Source organism: Fusarium graminearum, chromosome 4 (assembly GCF_000240135.3).
Source record: "Fusarium graminearum PH-1 chromosome 4, whole genome shotgun sequence".
Taxonomy (NCBI): Eukaryota; Fungi; Ascomycota; class Sordariomycetes; order Hypocreales; family Nectriaceae; genus Fusarium; species Fusarium graminearum.
In genome coordinates, this window is record NC_026477.1 from 2,040,327 (window position 1) to 2,058,981 (window position 18,655).

The following is an 18,655-nucleotide window of genomic DNA, read 5'->3' on the forward strand; positions in this document are numbered from 1 at the left end:
ACTGACATTGATTTACATTGATACCTTGTAGGATGTTCGGCTATACGTCAACGCGACTCCACCTGTATACAGATGAGGTGGAAAGCGAGAGGTCCTTTGGAAATGAAAACTACCCATGAAGGAATCCATCACTCAGGATAATTGGCTGACGATGCATCCTCTTGGGGCTATGCACATGTAGCGAACTGGTAGGATGGGTCCTGCCAGCCGGTGGTGGATCATCAGGGGGTTGTTCTTGTTGTACCTACATACAGCATAATAAGCAGCACAGACGACAAACTCAAGTCAAGAGCCCTTCATACGACGTGCAGCAGAGGCGAGAGGGAGAGGCGACTGTGTTGGACGCGTAAGGCACAGTCTGAATGGTATAGTAGACGTCCAGTGGTAGGTAGGTAATTATGATCGTCTTAATGCACTGCAGTCAGAGTTCCAGTTGGTTATGTACAAATAAATGCGGCTCCGCGAGGTTCGTGACCCAATAATCGTCTCGATCCCTTTTCTTGCATGACCTGAAGAGCGGGTTGAGGGCTATGAACTATGGAGCATCTGCTTTAATTCGGCCGAGACTGATGAGATGGCGATTTATTTAAATCTACATAAAATCAGACAGTTCACTACAATTTCCAAAACTATCCAGGTAATAAGTAACCCGGCTAGTTAGCCGTAGTAAAAAGACGAGATCTATTAAGCGAATTCAGCCAAGCCGGAAGCCGGAATACCAGTTTAATTTGTTCTCGAGTGATGCCTTTTCTTCAAAACTTATTCCCGTAGCGAATACCAGGTCCCCTTCTCGAACACTGTTATAACACTGTATTGGTGGAGCTTCCATCCCTGCCGCCCTGTCTAGCCTGCTTTGCCTAGAGCACTTTATGCCTTACCACGTACGCAGGTACACACAGAGGTGCATCGCATAAAAACCGGCACTGGCTTAGTGGTTGATGGAAATATTAGATCAGCTTTGGTGAGTATATAGCCTAAAAGCGTTCTAATATTTTTTGTCTCAACTGCTTCAAGCATCTATTTTTTGTGACCCGGCTGGCGCAGCACATCCGTGGCCGCGTAAACACTAAGAGATGAGAGAGCCGTTTATCCATTACGAGCTTTGTTTTCATCATTAAAAAGCCGTTGTTTCAGTAACTGCTTATCGTGATTCATATAAAAATAGCTTACGACCAACGAAACATGCAAAACAATTCGTATAGACATTACACTGGCTCAGCATTGGATGATATCAATTGCATCACCCAACACGAGACAATTATTCTGGGATCCAATTTTATAACTAATATATGCGGCTATCGACTGTGGATTATTATTTATATATTGCTTTTGTAGATGCCATCTTATTTATGTAACAACATCCATAAAGATTCGCATGCATCTCAACACCTCCATCACCAACCTCCCATCTAGTATAATGATAGCCAAACTAAACCACCACATGCCATTATAGTGGGCTAAGAACCAGGTGCCCTCAACAGATGGGAAGGCAAACACAACCCCCAATGGATGATTTCTGCCGTGACAAGTCACGTACCCCGGTTTCAACTCCTCACGCCTCTCAAACCCCGCCTCCAAACCCCGCGATTCCCCCACTCATAGCTTCATCCTTCGTCCATTACAGCCAAACAGAACCTCACCTGATTTGTGACTTGACTTGATTTGATTCAGCTTGATCATCAGTTGACTGCAAGTATCTTGGCAGATGCTACTTAAAAGAAATCAAGTACCAAAGAAAATAACATAATCTGTGACACAACATACAAGATCCTCGCTTCTCTATAATCTGGTTGACCATTTGTCTCCGTCAATATCGTCATGTCAGCCAAACACTTTGTTAACGATCCAACCCACCTCGTCTCCTCAGCTCTCCACAGTCTCACTCTCACCAACCCCTCAGTTGCTCTAGATCCAGAATTCAAAGTCATATACCGTCGTCCTGATTCCAATGTCAAACCTCAAGTATCCATCATCTCAGGCGGCGGCTCTGGCCATGAGCCTTCCTTCGCAGGTATGGTCGGCCAAGGCATGCTCTCTGCTGCTGTAGCCGGTACCATATTTGCCTCCCCTTCAGCGGAGCAGATACGCGCAGCCATTACTTCTCGCGTCGACACGTCCAAGGGTGTGTTGGTCACCGTAATGAACTACACTGGTGATGTCCTCAACTTTGGCATGGCTGTCGAAAAGGGAAAAGCTGCAGGGCTTGACGTTGAAATGGTCGTTGTAGGCGACGATGTTGGAGTTGGCCGCGCCAAAGCTGGAAAGGTTGGACGTCGTGGAATCGCGGGCACCGTTCTTGTCCACAAGATCTCAGGTGCCCTCGCTGCTCTAGGAAAGCCTCTGGAGCAGGTAGCCAAATATGCCCAGCTTACTGCAGACAACCTTGTCAGCGTGGGCGCCAGTCTGGAACACGTGCATGTTCCTGGTCGCAAGGTCGATACAGAGGCAAGTCTCGCAGCAGACGAAGTGGAATTGGGGATGGGCATTCATAACGAGCCTGGTTCTGGACGCGAAAAGGTTGAATTGCCTGACCTTGTGACTAAAATGCTTCAACAATTGCTCGACGCCAACGACAAAGACCGAGCGTTCGTCAACGTCAGCTCTAAACAAGTCATCCTCATGATCAACAATCTGGGAGGAGTTAGTGTTCTAGAGATGGGCGGTATCACAGCAGAGGTTGCGAGCCAACTTGAGTCTAAGTACGATATTCATCCCGTCAGAGTACTCAGCGGCACATACATGACTAGTCTCAACGGTCTCGGTTTCAGCATTTCTCTTCTCAACGTTGTGGCTCCCGATTTTGACGCTCCGAGTATGATTGAGCTGCTTGATACTCCCAGCGAGGTCGTTGGTTGGTCTGCTCCTATCAAAACCAGCACTTGGGAGGCCAAAAACACTAGCACGAGAACCGATCGTGTTAGTGCGACCGAGGACATCAAGTCTAGTGATCTTAAAACAGATGCAAGCAGCGCTCAATCAGCATTAAAGAATGCGCTGCAAAAGGTCATCGATGCTGAGCCTGAAGTCACGCGTTATGATACTGTCGTTGGGGACGGTGACTGCGGTATCGGATTGAAGCGAGGCGCCGAAGGTAAGTCTATTCAACTCTAAATGACACTCACATACTGACGTGATGCAGCAATTCTGAAACATATGGAACAGCGCTCTCTCACTGGTGATGTTGTTGTGGACCTTGCTCGCATCGTGACAATCGTGGAAACAGCCATGGATGGAACCTCGGGTGCTCTGTATGCCATCTTCCTTAACGCCCTGGTCAAGGCTCTTCGAGAGCTGGCACCGGGCAATGCATCTCCGGAAGTCTGGGGCAAAGCTCTTAGGAAAAGCAGCGATGCTCTGGCCAGATACACACCCGCTCGCCCGGGCGACCGTACTCTGGTCGACGCTCTCCACCCCTTTGTGGAAGTGCTGAACCAGACAGGAGATGTCAAGAAGGCAGCTGAGGCAGCCTTGGAAGGGGCTAACAAGACCAAGGGTATGCAAGCTAGTTTGGGCCGAACCGTTTATATCGGAGGTGGTGGATATCAGGAGGTTCCCGATCCTGGTGCTTGGGGACTGGCCTGCTTCTTCCTTGGTCTGGCTGGTTAGACGCTGTTTGCTTTCGAGACACGCTTTCCGTGGCAGACGAAACATTGACGACAGATACGAGTGGAAACTGAGCAATCGCAGAATGATAATATTGTTGGAGTAGTCATAGGCACATTGTAATGAGGAAGAATTGTATGCGCAAATCATCATGTTTTCAACGCCTATGGAGTCCCTGTGAGCCTTGCCCGTAAGACATACAAAACATCCCATTCTCTAAATCAAGTTCTCACCCTCCAAGATCATGTGGTAAAGGAAAATTAGCTTAGGAGAACCAGAATAACGCTATCGCCTCGCAAAAACCTGTGATAAAGTTAGTAATCAGTACCATAATTTCGTGTCACCGCCATTCGAGAAAGGGGTTTGCAGGCGACATACATCTTGCTGATGAACCGATCCTTGTTGACTGGTCTGCCCTTCTTTCCGCCAGCTAATCGGGGAGTCTCTGTCCACATTTCCTTGACGTTCTCGAGAACCATGTTGCAATGTCTGTCGAATGCCTTGACGCGCGCAAGGAGTTTGCGGTTGTTGCGGATGGAGATGAGGACTTGGACGTGTGATCGCACGGCAGTCTGGAGAATGGAGAGAGGGCCGGCGGAAAACTCGTACTCTTCGAGCTGAGCGATCTCGTACTCGCTGCACAGCATGTTAGCAATCGTTGACCTGTCGCGGGGCTGGAAAGACAGCAATTATCGGTGGACACGTACGTGAGGTCGGATCGCGGCTTGGCAAGAAGCTCCCTATATAATACATTAGCATACTTGAGCCAGTTTCGGGTGTTTTGAGGCGTACTGAATCTTGGGGTCCGACATGTTGATGGTATTGTTTGGTGGTTATGAGATGTTGTATTGCGGCGCGCAAGGCTGAAGCTCAGCGAGCTCGAAAAGTTGACGATTGGAGTAGAACGTGTTTGATTGGACATGATGGTGGGTCCAAGTTATGTGGCCTATGATAGGTCAGGTGACGCAGTTCCTGACTTAGCAGGCATGAAACCATCCCACTATCAAAAGTGTGGCTGCTATCAATTTTGGTTTTGGGGCGGTTTGATGCGGAGGTTGGAAAAAGCATTGCCGCGGACCTCGGACAAAACTCCAAGGCACATCATATACCCCCTCATTCATCTAGTTGATGCGCATGTCGATCGCATGTGCGCATCGCCAATTCTTCTTTTAATATAATGTCGTTCCGAACTTTTGCAGCCCGCGCCGGTGCTGCAGCTAATGTTACAAGTCGAGGCTTGCCAAGAAGCTTCAACATGGTTCAGCAAGGAAAGGTCTTGAGCTCCTCGCTCGGTGCTCGACAGGTAAGTATGAACGGGCCGTCAGTTCAGCTATACGAAGCTAATTGGAATATTGAAGGTCTCAGATGAGGCGACCACCATCAAGCCATTGCCTGAAGATGAACCTAACGATGTGGTCTTCGAAAGCAAATATGGCTTGCGAACCATGATGCTCAATCGACCCCAGAAGCTCAACTCTCTTAACTCTTCAATGATCCGAAAGATGGTGCCTAGATTGGTCGAGTGGGAAAAGTCAGACCTCGCCAATGTTGTTGTTTTGAAGGGTGCTGGTCACAAGGCCCTTTGCGCTGGAGGTGACGTCGCCGCGCTGGCAGAGATGAACCAGCAGAATGAGACTGGATGGATGCGATCGTCTGCATACTTTGCTCTCGAATACAAACTCGACCACTATATTGCGACATACAACAAGCCCTACATCGCTTTTATGGACGGCATCACCATGGGCGGTGGTGTTGGTCTGAGCGCTCACGCTCCTTTCAGAATCGCGACCGAGAACACCGTCTTCGCCATGCCCGAGACAGGCATCGGATTTTTCCCCGACGTCGGCGCTTCTTTCTTCCTCCCTCGAATGAACGGATCCATCGGGACCTATCTTGCGCTGACCAGTGCACAACTCCGAGGCCCCAACGTCTTTTACGCCGGCATTGCTACCCACTACCTTCACTCGACCAGCTTGCCTGATCTTGAGGCACGCCTGGCTGAATTACGATTCCGGGACAGCGACACTCTGCCTGAACGCCTGGCACTTATTAACCAGACTCTCGAGGAATTCTGCACAGGTCTTCCTCATGACCAGCCCATTGAATTGACAGGCGCGGTTCGGCAGGCGATTGATCGATGCTTCAACAGGCACACAATCACCGAGATCATTGCTGCTTTGAAAGCTGAGAAAGGGAATAGTTCTACGAGGGGGTGGGCGCGACAACAACTAGAAACTCTGCACAAGCGATCGCCCACGGCCTTACACGTAGCTCTACGCCAGATGCGTATTGGTGGCGAGTGGGATATTGCCGAGACCTTCAAGAGGGAACATCAGATTGCTACCAAGTTTATGCAGCATCACGATTTTACCGAGGGCGTGTCAGCTTTACTCATCAGAAAGAATGCGCCCGTGTGGGAGCCCGAGTCTCTTGCGGCCATTGGCGGCACCAATGTAGCCAAGCCCTTCTTCGAATACGACGACGACCATCCACTCCACCTCTTCACTGACCGTACTTACAAGGAGTATCCTCACCAGGAGCTTGGTGTGCCCACAGAGAAGGAAGTTGAAAAGGTTCTTTCCCAGGGCACCTACACTCGGGAAGAGCTAGCCAACAAGATTATCGCATCGCGTAACGGTCGCCAAGGCATCTCTGAAGTTGTTGCGGATATCATCGATCGCAAGACTGTGGTGAACGACAAGAGAAAGGCCGTGTGGATGAAGGACGAGGTTGCGCCCGGAAGCAGACTGTAATTCTGCACATGCTGACTGACAATTATTTCTGGATGATCTGTAAAAATAGAAGTCACTACGATATGTAAAATATGCGGTACTGAGTGTTGATAGATGAAATGTGATGATATTGAGACAATGCCAATGAAGAATGATGATGGAATTGATTGATGGCGATAAAAACTCCTAATGAAATTGATAGATTATCATGAATGTATTCATCGGTGAGAGAGCGGCGAATAAAACGACGCGGGTGGGGGTGGGGATGAAAACCACAAGATTCAGGATGATGAGACATCAAGCGACCGCTGAAAAACCTCATCTTTTGGAGAAACGTTGAGTAGAGGGGTTGTTAAGGAGGGGCAGATAAGTACTATTGCAATGGAGGGTTGGGTGGGTATTGACAGCCTGCTAGACTTAGTACCTAGGGGAAAACACCAACTCGAGTTGTACAGATAGATGGAGATAATAACAGAGGGATAGAGAAAGAGGAAAGTCAAGTCAAAGTGGGCGTCAACTCAAAAAGAGAGTCATAGGAGAGACACCATTAAAGTTATTCAGACTCTGTATATACTACCTTAGTAGTACTAAGGTATAGGATGACCAGCTCGCATGGAAAGTCTGGTCAGTTCAAAGGCTACTGCTGAGAATATAAAAAGGACAGAGGCCCGCCCCATGAACAGTTTGGAAAGGAAGACAAGACATCTTCGCCTCCTTCTCTTTCATTTTCTTGACCGATTTTCCCGTCATCGAAGCCAGGTCGGCAATTGTCAAGTTGGCCAAAGCAAAAGGGCCTGAGAAAAGACTCCGGTTGATGAACAACTAGAAAGATACGTACCGTTTCAGAAGTACGACAAACTCTTAGGATCAAACGAAGAACAAAGACTAGAACAAGATCACGTGGAAACGCAGCTTTGGGCCAGCGACGAAACAGAGACACCGAACTTGACAAGAAACACGGGACGGGCTCCGCGCCGGTATAGGTGGGTCCATCTGCCGTTCCGGTTTACCCCCACCATCGACCGACCAGAGTCGAGAGAATCTGGAAGTTGAGAACGTGAGAAGTGGGCTGCGCTAACTCACGTCACCATATCTGCAGCCACTAAGATCAAAGAAACCCACAGGGGTCTTGGACGCATCAACCACTAGAGTGATACGGCCGCCCTCCATCTCTCAGGTACAGGCAGTGCAGTGCAGCGCTGCGAAGATCTAACACGACCTTGAGTGCTGCATCACAATACGACTGCAAAAGATATTATATCTTTGTGTTGTTAAAAACTTGTGGTTTGATAGCGGTATTTCTTTCATCTCTACATATATTCAACATCATCACCTTAACCATCTTGCCCCTTTATCACATCTCGCTTCCTCTTTTTTTTCGCGTTGTCTAGCCAGCACGCATCTCAATCGGCAGGCACTTAAACTCGATCCACCCTGCTTCACGACGCGACTTTGGCGGGTTAAAGCGCGTCACGAACATGACGCCCGCCACCCGGATTTGAATACTAGATCACATCACATCCCTCCCGGCCAACGAGTTCAAGCATTGATCCTCCCCACTACGGAGCACTCATCATTGTAATCTCCACTGTTTTATTTCGCACCTCGCTTGCTTGCTTCTTTTCTTCTCGACTCTCACCTTGAACTCAGTTCACTTTACACACCAAGCACACGATCTTTTCACATATAAGAGGTTGAAAGCGATTGACGCCTTGACGGCCATCCCTAGCATCTTCCCTCCGGGGAATCATCGCCATGGCATCTCACACACCCAATGCCCCCCAAGGCGGCTGCTATCAGACCGGTCAGACGACGCAGCAGAACAACGAGCTTAATGAATCGGGTGTCCAAGTGAGACCTATGGGTCGTATGCAAAACCACTGCGTTCGGTTGTGGCCTCGCTAACTTGATGTGCAGTCAAGGTGCATTACACCTTCGATAAAGAGGCCAAGGTCAATTGCCTCGCACGATCAGCACAGACTCTCTACGTGCAGACAGTTCCCCTTGATGAAGTGAATTCTATCGGCATCGTCGACCTACGATCCTGTCTCCAGGCAGTCACAGAATGCAGCCCCGAACTTTCGAGCCAGAACGGCGAAGGCGACTTCACAATCTACGCACACGATTACTCGGAACCAGATACTCCTTTAGTCGGTCAAGGCATGCTATCGTGGGCACTCGACTCGATGCGGTGTGACTGGATGGCCCAGCTGCCCAAGATGATCACTGGGAGGGTCACCAAAAATGTTCTTGCTGTCTTCGGTGGAGGAAACCGTGAGACACTCGAGGTCAAACTCAAGTTTTCCGCCGCAGGCCGGGTTCTGCGGCCTGAACCGACTGCTGACATGCCCTCGATGGATATGCAGCAGATTCCTCTGCAGCCTGCCCCATTACAACCGGGAAAACCTGCTGAAACTGTCATGACGCCCGGTGCAGAATGGACTTCTTTTATGCAATCAAACCCTAACTTTGGACACACCGGTCATGTATCACGGGTAGCTTCTCCTGCCCTATCCCAAGCAGGACCAATGTCTAGCATAAACGAAAGGAGAAGTTCGTTCGCCGGCCAAACCATGGAACAGGCCAACTCCGGACCAGATATACAGCGAATAGCCCCTATGCCTGTCACCGGAGCAACCACAACAAACCCGAAATCCAGGCCCTCTAGCAGAAATTCCCGGAAGAAACCGCCAACGGGTCGGCCCCGTGGTAGGCCACGAAAAAAGCCTACTGAGGGAAACACATCTGGATACGAAGATGGCACAGAAGGTGAGGATGGTGGTTCAGGACCTGCTCCAAAAAGGGCCAAGCCAACCAGAGTTGAAAAGGCCGTTCCAAATCCCTTCACTTCTGGTCCAGAATCTCTTCGTGTCACCGCTAGTACCGCTGGCTCGCTTCGAAACTTCCGCCCTGTTGCAAGCAACGAGGTGGTGGCCGGGAACCATCTACAAGAAGTTCCCCGAGCTCCTACACCCGTCCCTGATAGAGGACCTCTCGGTGGCCCTGCTCAGGCTGGCCCAAAAGGACCTAAGCCTCGGAGAGAGTCATCGATGAGGAAAGAGCTGGGTGCTGCTATGAGCAATCAGATTCCCCCAAGGCCTCTCCGTGCCCTGTCACCGAGTCAAGAGGATGGTCGCTCTCCTGAATCACCTGTCGAGACCCCAACTTTTTCAGAAGACAGTCCACAAGATATGCGTTCATCTCCTCCATTGCCACCAACAGCATCATTCATGCGATCTAGTCCACCCCCTTCCAGTCCCGTCTTACCTCCAATGCCGTCACTGCAACAGCAAGTGTCGAGTTTCGTTGATAACGAGACCGACGACCTGTTTGATGAACCTGTATTACAACCAGCCAAAGAAGACCAGTTCCGTCAGCACAAGCCCCAGAAAGTGATGGAAGATATCGACAGCACTGGAATCCCAACTCAAGTTTTCCGTATTCAAGATGGTCCCGACGGTCAGGGCCTTGTCCATATTCAGAACTTCAACACTCCTCAACCAACATCGGCCCCTGCTGGCCCTCCCCCGTCAGAACCTATTACCGCAAAGAAGATCCCTAAACCTCGACCGACCCGAAACTCTCCTCAAAAACGACCTACAAATCCACCTCAACCACCAACACTCGCTCCAACGCCGCCTCCTACCACAGACGCGCCTGAGAAGAACAGCCCAGCGCCTGTTTCTGCATCCTCGCCCGCAACTGTGGCTCAGCCAGTGGAAGAGGATGCACTTTTTGAATTAGTGCGCGCTGTCTCTAGTTCTTCTGAGCCTACCACTTCTACAGATACTAACCCATCTACTCAAGGATCTCTACCTACTTCAAAATCAAGTGCTGGCAATGTCAGATCAAAGCCTCGAGCACCGCGACAGCTGGGCCGCTCGCAGTCCGCGGGGGTCTTAGCTTTACCTTCTGTGCCAGCCAGTGAGCCTCTTGAACCATCTTCACTTTCTCAATCTATGACTGCTGAGCCTCGTGCTTCAACAGAGATTCCGGATTGTCTTCGCCGCTCCAAATCGGCCAATATCCACGCGCAGGTTGCCGCCAGTGATCCCATCGGGCCATCGGAGACATCTCTAGTCGCCAATCTCCTACCTACTCTCCCCGAGGTTACTTTCCCGCAGAGCGACTTCCCTCCGATGCCCTCGTCTCCCCCTTGCAAGTCCAACAAAAACCTGGTCAAGAAGCATTCAATCAAACAACGCCTGGAGTCCGCAATTGCAGCTGGCGAAATGCCCCCTTTCTGCACGAACTGTGGTGCCATTGAAACTCCTACTTGGCGCAAGATTTGGGTCCAGGAGCATGATGGAATCCCAGAGTATGTGGAATACTCGGAGAAACCTGGAAGGGTTACCGCCATTGAAATTCTAAAACGCGACGAGGATAAGAAGCCGTTGTCTCACCGGCTTATCAAGAAAACACTTGGCTTTGACGACGATCGCAGCAAATGGTCGGAAAAGCTCCTCTGCAATCCATGTGGTATCTGGATTGCCAAATACCATAACCACCGCCCTCAAGACAAATGGGATAATGCTTTCGGGCATTTGGGACAAAGTCGAAAGAAGCGATCGTCTGCAGGCCCTGATTCGCAGGCGAAACGATCCCGTACTAAGAGTACCTCTGTGCCTGCTCCTGCTCCCACCGCGCAAGTGTATGCTGCTACAAATCCCCTGGGCCCAATCCAGCAATCATCTCCTAAGCAGTTTGATGTCCGCTCGATGGTTATAGAGGCTAATGAGGATGTGGTCATGGGCAATATACTCAATCTGATGGCGGATGACGGACGGCATATTAAGGACATGAGCCAGTCAGTCCCGGGGTCAACACATTCCAGAGTTTCTAGGGGTACTGGAACTGCCGAAAGCCCAATCGAGATGGACCTCGACGAGGAGCTTGGATGCACGCGACGCCTACTTTTCCCATCCCCTCGCAAAGAAGGAGCACAAAAGACCCTTAGAGAGTTGAACATCAACATGGCTAAAATCAACGATGGTCGACACAACAAGGAAGCTGCTGGCAAAGAAAACATGGCATTCGAGACTTATAACGGCGGACATCTTGACGATGACATCGAGGCGCTGTTCAACAGCCCTGCTCGCCCTTCCACACCACCACCCAAATCCAAGATTGACACGGACTCAGCACTGTTTAAGACGCCGACTCGTCCGACGCCCAGTCACCGTCCCATAACAAGGAGTGTATCACGGAGCGTTTCACGTTCTCTTCGATCAGTGAGAGATATGCTGTCTCCTGGTCAACAAACACTACTGCAACGAACACCAACCAAAAGCCCTGCGAGCGTTAGGCGTAGCCCGCGGCTGAACCTTGAAAACAAACTTGATAACGTTCTCGACACTCCCCTGAGCAGAACCATTACACAACTACTATCTGAACCAAACTTTGATTTGAACAACACCAACTTTGACTTTTCCAGTCTTCCATTACTTGATACGGACCCTTCCAGCTTGATCGAGTTTGGCAACTTCCTCAGCGCCGACGGTATCATGCAAGGTTCCCCAACAAAAGATGGTTCTCTGTCTTTCTCGTACGGAGGTTCGGATAATGTCTGGCCTGAATGGGATGGTACCGAGAAGGAAAAGTAACAGCAGTTTTATGAAAGCGTGTTTTGAGTGTTTTACAGCTCTGTTGGTCAACAGCTACACCACGAGCATGACGGAACTGGATGTTTGATTTGAACAAGTGCATACAAAGTAGACGGCGTTTGGTGGGTTTACAAAGATATGAAAGCAACGGCGCTTGCTGTTCCAGTTACGGACACGATACGATACCTTGATAGCGATAAATGGCCTATTTAGAAGCGATAATAAATGGTTAATAAAACTATATGACTTTACTCCATTCTACCTAATATTTTACGTGACTCGAAACGATGACTGTGCTCTGGACTATCTACCTACTAACCTATGCGCTGACCTAGCTTGCATCGTAATCTTATCGCCCACCCACTTAACGCGCTCGGGATTTTGTTACCTGTGATACGACGCGTCTGATCGCGCCCACTTCCAGGCCCCTCCAAACATTCTAACCAGCTCAAGACGATCTTCTTCAACTCAAGATACGACACTAGACTGTGTCAAAAAATTGCACTTTGTTATCAATTGCCTCTCACAATATTTATCGTCATTCGAAATGGCTGACGCCGAAATCCAAGACCGCTTCTCCCCCAACAAGCCGCTTGAGCCTGATGTCCTCAGCGAGCTAGAGTCTATCATGCGCCTACACGGCTTGTCCGCCGAGGATCTCTTCTTCAAGTGGGAGTCGTATTGCATAAAGCTCGATATCGATGCTCAAGTTCTAAGCCTAGAGGCTCTACGCAACCTGAAGCAGAGCATCCAGGACGAACTCGAAAATAGCCACCGAAAAGTTCAGGTCAAGTCGGAAAGAAAGGTCGCCAGTGCGCCCAGGGGCGGAAACAAGGGCGGGGATGTCTTTGGCATGCTCGATGGGCTTGTACCCAGTACGCCAGCTTCTGGGTCCAAGTTAAATCGAGGTGCGGGAGGAAGTGCCATCAAGAAGAAGCTGGATACACCAAAAGGGTTGACGAGCTCACCAGCAAAGGGGATGAACGATCAGCTTAAATCCCTAAACAACCTCCAGTACGTTCATATACCTTGTTCATGGCTCTCGACGTACTAACAAAACATAGACCTACATCCTTTGGCGATCGAACAAACCCAGGAGAAACCATCGAGATTCTCAACGACAGCCTCAACGCAGCCGAGCCACCAATCGCCCCCTTCTCCGAACCTCGAGTGAAACTTACAGCCGCCTCGGACCAGAAGAAGCTGGGATACAAGCCATTGGCCATGAAGCTTTCCGAAGCTAGTGAAATTCTTGACGATAGGATCGATAACTTTATGGCTCTTGTCCAGCAACATCACAAGATTGACGAGAGCGAGTTTGGAAGTGCTGCGGCGCAAAGTACTACTGAAGTTGTCGCCGTTGGACGAATTGCATCAGATTCACCAGAGGGTAAGCTCAATGCTGCGTCGCTGGTACTAGAGACTTCAAGACGAACGGGAATGGGCTTAAGAGTACCCTTGAAGATGGACAGCGTCCGCTCATGGAGCTTCTTTCCCGGTCAGATCGTTGCTTTCCGAGGAACCAATGCCTCTGGAAGCGAGTTCGTCGTCAAGGAGATTCTCGATATGCCCATTCTTCCTAGCGCTGCTTCTTCAGCTTCTACACTTGAAGTGCATCGCGAGAAGTTCCGTGGTGGCCCAGATGCGATGGACGAGGATTCAGAGCCTGCGCCTTTGAACATTCTATATGCTTCTGGCCCGTACACAGCAGACGACAATCTTGATTTCGAGCCTCTTCATGCGCTTTGCAGCCAGGCAGCCGATACTTATGCAGATGCGCTCGTTCTCACAGGGCCTTTTCTCGATATTGACCACCCACTTATTGCGACGGGTGATTTCGACCTCCCTGAAGAGGCAAACTTTGACCCTGATACGGTTACTATGTCGACTGTGTTCAAGTACCTAGTTGCCCCTGCTTTCAGCCGTCTAGCATCCTCAAATCCTCAGATCACCATTGTTCTCGTTCCCTCAGTCCGAGATGTCCTGTCCAAACACGTCTCCTGGCCTCAAGATACCATCCCTCGCAAGGAACTTGGCCTCCCCAAGGCTGTCCGCATCGTCACAAACCCCATGACTTTATCTATCAACGAAGTTGTGCTTGGTGTTTCGTCGCAGGATATCCTCTCTCAACTGCGGTCGGAGGAGGTTGTATCCCGCGGTGGAGCGCAGCCCGGTGGGGATCTTATGAGCCGCCTATGTCGATATCTTGTTGAGCAGCGACACTATTTCCCATTGTTTCCCCCTACAGAGCGTTCCAAGCTTCCCAAGACTGGTACAGAAGACGGCGTGGCTACTGGTGCCGTGCTAGATCTGAGCTATCTGGAGTTGGGCGAGATGGTGAATGTCAGGCCAGATGTGATGGTTGTTCCTAGCTTATTGCCTCCTTTTGCAAAGGTATGATCGTCGTTTTTAACCTCCAAGTTTATCTTACTTACTATATCATAGGTCGTTGAAAGTGTCCTCCTTATCAATCCTGGTTATCTGTCAAAGCGTCGTGGCGCTGGCACTTACGCACGCATGACATTATATCCCCCAGCAGCGTCTGGTGGAAGTGGTGATGCGATGATGAGCCATCAGGTATTCGAGCGTGCCCGTGTTGAGATTGTCAGGATATAGAGTGGGATAGACAAGTGCAAAGTTATCTAACGAGATATGTAAAAGAGAAAGAGCAAAATCCGAGGCACAAATAGTTGTGATTGGGGGTATTGTTAATAGTATATTAAGACCAGACCATGGTGTCTACCTGTCGTCCACCCTACGTCTCTTGTCACTATCGTAACGCTCATCATCGCGCGATGTACTTCGCTTACGACGTCGGTAATCGTCTCTATCTGTATCGCGCCGCGGCGATCGCGACCTTGACCGCGATCTTGGTCGGCTGTGTCCATCATCTCTCTGTCGTCGGTCATCCCTCTTGCGGTCGCCAAGGGGAATGGCATTTGCGCCACCAGCGCTCCGCTCATCGCGACGGAATCGATCGTCGTCTGGTCTGAAACGCTCGTCGTCTTCATAACGTCCGCCGCCTCTCTTTCGGCCATCGCCAATATCTCCCCATCGGCCTGTATCTTCAGTGCGCATATCCTTGTATTTTGTTCCGCCCTTGCGTCCTAGCTTGGACATGTCGCGAAGTTGCAAATATTCCGGAAGGGCTTCACGATTCCGCACATCGTCTTGGATGCGACTGCCCATGATATCTCGCTTATCCAAGCCAGCTTCCTTCATTTCTTCCTGGTAGAAGGCACCCTTGTGTAGATAGCGTTGCTTGAAGGCCATTGTGCCCTTGCCCTCCTTCTCCTCCTTTTGTTTCGCTAGGAATTCTTCGTCTTCGGCTTGTCGCTCTTCCTCTGTCAGGTTGCGTCGGCGCTCAACCTCCGCAAGCTCCTTTTCGCGCTCTTCGATGACAGCACGCGCACGCTTCAAGCGCTTGAGTTCACGGACGCGCCAGGCTGCTTCTTCAGCCTCCGGGTCCAGCCCGTCTGTCGTGTCCACGTCCGAGGCTTCGGCATCGTCGTCTACCCAATGGGTTTTGCCTGCTGCGCGCGCAGCAAGGTCTTTCTTGATCTGCTCTTCTACGAGCTCATCGGCGGCTTTTTTGCGAGCCTCTTCTTCGGCTTGTCGTGCTTCTTCCGCCTCCTGCTCAGGGTCCTTGCCATTTCCTCTTTTGTTCTTCGGTACGAACTTCAGTTGCATCATCTTCCTTCGTGGCGCTTCATCCTCGCTGCTCTCCTCCTCTGACTCGCTTTCCTCTTCGTCATCGTCGTCTTCCTCTTCTTCCTCACTCTCTTCCTCTTCCTCTGTCACGAAACCCTCCTCTACGGTCAGACGCTCTGCCTTTTCTTTCGCGATTCTTCGTTCCTCGACAGCCTGCGCTTCTTTTCTTCGCGCATCGAGATCGACTTTCCCCAAGTTGCCAGATGATATTTTTCCAGCGCTGGCCGCTTTTGGTGGTGGAGGGAGCGCTGGCTCGGTGGGCTCTTCGTTTTCGCTGGCGTCAGAGTCGGAATCGGACTCTACACCCGTGGGCTTACCAGCGCGATATCGCGCTGGCTTCGTCGGGTTCGCTGTCATGCGTTTGGGCGGCATTGTGATAGAAAAAAGATAACTTAGAAAGTGAGGATGGGAACGCGATGCTTGTGACGTTGGAGGCTGGTAAAGATATAAAATAGTGGAACCTGAATGATAAGCTTATCGGACGAGCTACCCTGTACGAGGTCATCGAATAATTACAGACATTTAAATAAAGTCACTGACCTGAGGAAGTCTTGCTTGCTTCGTTTCTTACCCAGTAGATACTGTGTGTTTAATCCTCATATTCCCCGTATGAGAGTTATTCAGTATGGCAAGTCAGTGCATATGAGTGTAAAGCTTCAAAGACATTCCTGAATCAGTGCGTTGAGCCAGTTACAGTGCGCAAGGGTGACCCAACTGAAGGTGTACAAACACATGGGAAGGAAGATTTCATATAAGTGGTTATATAAAAAGCTGTATGCCACTATAGAGTTGTAAAATAATGCGTTCGTTTATCTTTATTTAACGTTGTGAGTCGTGATGACGTGGTCTACCTCTAGTCTAATCAAAAACTACCCTTGTTTCCCTCTCTTTCTATTTTAAACATCCATTTGTTTTATGAGTTAACTACTCACGTCCGACTTCCTCGAGACCCTTGACCAGGCCTTCGACAGTTCCTTTCAAGGTCTGACAGTTGACTACAACCCGAAAGAAGCTGCCCTTAGGCCCGGGTGCATAATCAACCATGTATCCTCGAAGAATTATCTTCTCAACCATCGTCTTAGTTCGGAGTGTATTCTCCTCCTTGTCCTCGGACAGGGTTCCTCCAGGGGCGTTGTAAAAGCATATTTGCAGACAGGGAGGAGGATCTTGCGACACAAGAACAAAGTTGTCGCTTTGCTTGATGAGGTTGGCTAAGTAGGCAGCCTGCTCGAATGCGTGATCGATTTGCTTCTCGAAACCGGCCGCACCGTAGTAGATCCAAGCCAATGCAAGCTTGAGACTGTCACCGCGACGGCCACACTGCAGTGTCAGGTCTGCAAGATCCCAGAAGTCGCCGCCATCGTTGGTGTGGAACAAGTAGCCAGCAGCGGTGCTGTTAGCCTTGTTGAAGATACCCATGTCGGGACCTAGGAGGAACGAGCAGGTGACAGGGACGTTCATCATCTTATGAGGGTTTACCGTCAGTGAGTCAGCAAGATGGGCCCCATTAAGCTTATGCTTGTGCTTTGAGGAGAAGATGGCCGGACCACCCCAGCTGGCATCGATGTGCATCCAGAGACCAAATTCCTTGCAAATTTTGGAGATTTCTTCGAAAGGCTCATATGAACCCATGACAGTGGTTCCTGCTGTGGAGTTGACATACAGGGGGGTCTTGCCCTCAGACTTGGCCTTGAGAACTAACTCTCTCAGAGCATCAGGCTTCATGCATCCGACCTCATTTACAGGAACAGGCCAAACGCTGTTGGAACCCATACCGCAGATCATGGCACTCTTTTCAACCGAGTAATGACCGTGCGCACTTGTAAAAACCACAAAATCATGCTTACCGTTGCCCTCGGTTCTACACTCTGGGAACAAAGTGTTGCGAGCAACTACGAGAGAAGTCAGGTTTGAAGAACTTCCACCCTGGCAAGAGATACCACCCGCTCGTGCTCCGGTGAAGCCGAACAAATGAGCTAGCGTCTTTGCTGTGGTCTTCTCAATAATGGTGAGAGCAGGAGAGACTTGGAAAACATGCAGCTGGGTGGCGTTAGTTGTTTGTTTGAGGGAGCGGGCGTTGGCAACTTGCATTGGTATTGAGGACGGACAGAACCATGTCTGATACTACACCAACCTGATCTCTTGATAAGTATAGATTCCATGCAGTATAATGAATGGAAGGCGACACATACCGCATTTGTGCTTGCATAAAGCTTGTCAAGAAACCCTTGATCCCAAGTATTGACGCTGTTCTTTAGGACTTGTTGAATAATATCTAACAGGCCGTCCTTGCCTTGTCCTTGGTTCGGCAAAGAGAATTTGAGACGCTGGGCCAGCTGCTCAGGTTTTTGAAAGTCTACCAAGACATTGTCCTTTACACCGGATGAATCGGGTGTAATATCTCCAGTAGCACGGTCTGCGGCAGCATCATCAGCGGCCTTAATGTAAGGTACGATGAGACCACGAACGGCGTCGATAAGCTGGTGGTGTAACGTCAGCGACCAATCAAATTTGATGGTTTAAGTATGTTTGTCTCACATCGTCTACTTCTTCAGCCCTATGGAGGGTGGTTGTGGTCATGGAGGGGTTCCCGTTGCGGCCGTTGGTTACAGTCATGGCGGCTAAGTTCAGGCGTGGTAACGAAAAAGTAACAAATGGAATAACTATGCAAAACCGCTATAAACGCAAGGTTTCTAGATATATATGCGGTACTTTATACAGGTGAGATTAGAATTGAGATGATAGAAACATGAAATGTTCGAGTCATCTAAAACTTTGCGACTCGGAACAGACGGTAAAGAAAGCCATAGTTACTTCTCATGTCTCGTGACTCGAGTGAGTTATTGCGTATTTCTGGGGAAAGAGCCAATTGGTTCTACCGAGTCTTTTCCGGAAGGCCAAATCTTTCTAACAACGACAAGTCCTCACTAACGGTCGAGGTTCAACAAAACAATGCCTTTCTATACCCGAGTAAACCTTGAAGTCTAAGCCTGTATAGGTGATAAT

At 49.8% G+C, this 18,655-nt stretch overlaps 7 protein-coding genes across 7 annotated transcripts; 4 read left to right on the forward strand and 3 right to left on the reverse strand.

Annotated features, from left to right (window-relative positions):
* Nucleotides 1–1,818: 1,818 nt before the first annotated feature.
* FGSG_07017 (uncharacterized protein) lies at nucleotides 1,819–3,606 on the forward strand (the record flags this gene model as incomplete). The annotated part of the gene is made up of 2 exons (XM_011328402.1): nucleotides 1,819–3,091; nucleotides 3,140–3,606. The coding sequence occupies 2 exons, from the start codon at nucleotides 1,819–1,821 to the stop codon at nucleotides 3,604–3,606; spliced, it is 1,740 nt and encodes a 579-aa protein (XP_011326704.1).
* A 133-nt stretch (nucleotides 3,607–3,739) lies between these two features.
* Nucleotides 3,740–4,457, reverse strand: FGSG_07018 (small nuclear ribonucleoprotein Sm D2). The gene is made up of 4 exons (XM_011328403.1): nucleotides 4,396–4,457; nucleotides 4,311–4,343; nucleotides 3,982–4,239; nucleotides 3,740–3,906 (listed from the first exon to the last, which is right to left on the reverse strand). The coding sequence occupies exons 1-4, from the start codon at nucleotides 4,413–4,415 to the stop codon at nucleotides 3,864–3,866; spliced, it is 354 nt and encodes a 117-aa protein (XP_011326705.1). The 5' UTR covers nucleotides 4,416–4,457; the 3' UTR covers nucleotides 3,740–3,863.
* A 196-nt stretch (nucleotides 4,458–4,653) lies between these two features.
* Nucleotides 4,654–6,474, forward strand: FGSG_07019 (uncharacterized protein). Its single transcript, XM_011328404.1, has 2 exons — nucleotides 4,654–4,906; nucleotides 4,962–6,474. Exons 1-2 carry the CDS (start codon nucleotides 4,781–4,783, stop codon nucleotides 6,354–6,356), a joined length of 1,521 nt encoding a protein of 506 aa, XP_011326706.1. The 5' UTR covers nucleotides 4,654–4,780; the 3' UTR covers nucleotides 6,357–6,474.
* A 1,616-nt stretch (nucleotides 6,475–8,090) lies between these two features.
* Nucleotides 8,091–12,026, forward strand: FGSG_07020 (uncharacterized protein; the record flags this gene model as incomplete). Its single annotated transcript, XM_011328405.1, has 3 exons — nucleotides 8,091–8,202; nucleotides 8,253–11,934; nucleotides 11,993–12,026. 3 exons carry the CDS (start codon nucleotides 8,091–8,093, stop codon nucleotides 12,024–12,026), a joined length of 3,828 nt encoding a protein of 1,275 aa, XP_011326707.1.
* A 459-nt stretch (nucleotides 12,027–12,485) lies between these two features.
* On the forward strand, nucleotides 12,486–14,646 carry FGSG_07021 (uncharacterized protein; the record flags this gene model as incomplete). The annotated part of the gene is made up of 3 exons (XM_011328406.1): nucleotides 12,486–12,952; nucleotides 13,003–14,332; nucleotides 14,384–14,646. 3 exons carry the CDS (start codon nucleotides 12,486–12,488, stop codon nucleotides 14,552–14,554), a joined length of 1,968 nt encoding a protein of 655 aa, XP_011326708.1. The 3' UTR covers nucleotides 14,555–14,646.
* Nucleotides 14,647–14,677: 31 nt separating this feature from the next.
* Nucleotides 14,678–16,021, reverse strand: FGSG_07022 (uncharacterized protein; the record flags this gene model as incomplete). Its single annotated transcript, XM_011328407.1, has 1 exon — nucleotides 14,678–16,021. The coding sequence occupies one exon, from the start codon at nucleotides 16,019–16,021 to the stop codon at nucleotides 14,678–14,680; it is 1,344 nt and encodes a 447-aa protein (XP_011326709.1).
* Nucleotides 16,022–16,484: 463 nt separating this feature from the next.
* On the reverse strand, nucleotides 16,485–18,270 carry FGSG_07023 (uncharacterized protein). Its single transcript, XM_011328408.1, has 4 exons — nucleotides 18,188–18,270; nucleotides 17,842–18,129; nucleotides 17,739–17,783; nucleotides 16,485–17,689 (listed from the first exon to the last, which is right to left on the reverse strand). The coding sequence occupies exons 1-4, from the start codon at nucleotides 18,263–18,265 to the stop codon at nucleotides 16,574–16,576; spliced, it is 1,527 nt and encodes a 508-aa protein (XP_011326710.1). The 5' UTR covers nucleotides 18,266–18,270; the 3' UTR covers nucleotides 16,485–16,573.
* Between the last annotated feature and the right edge of the window lie 385 nt (nucleotides 18,271–18,655).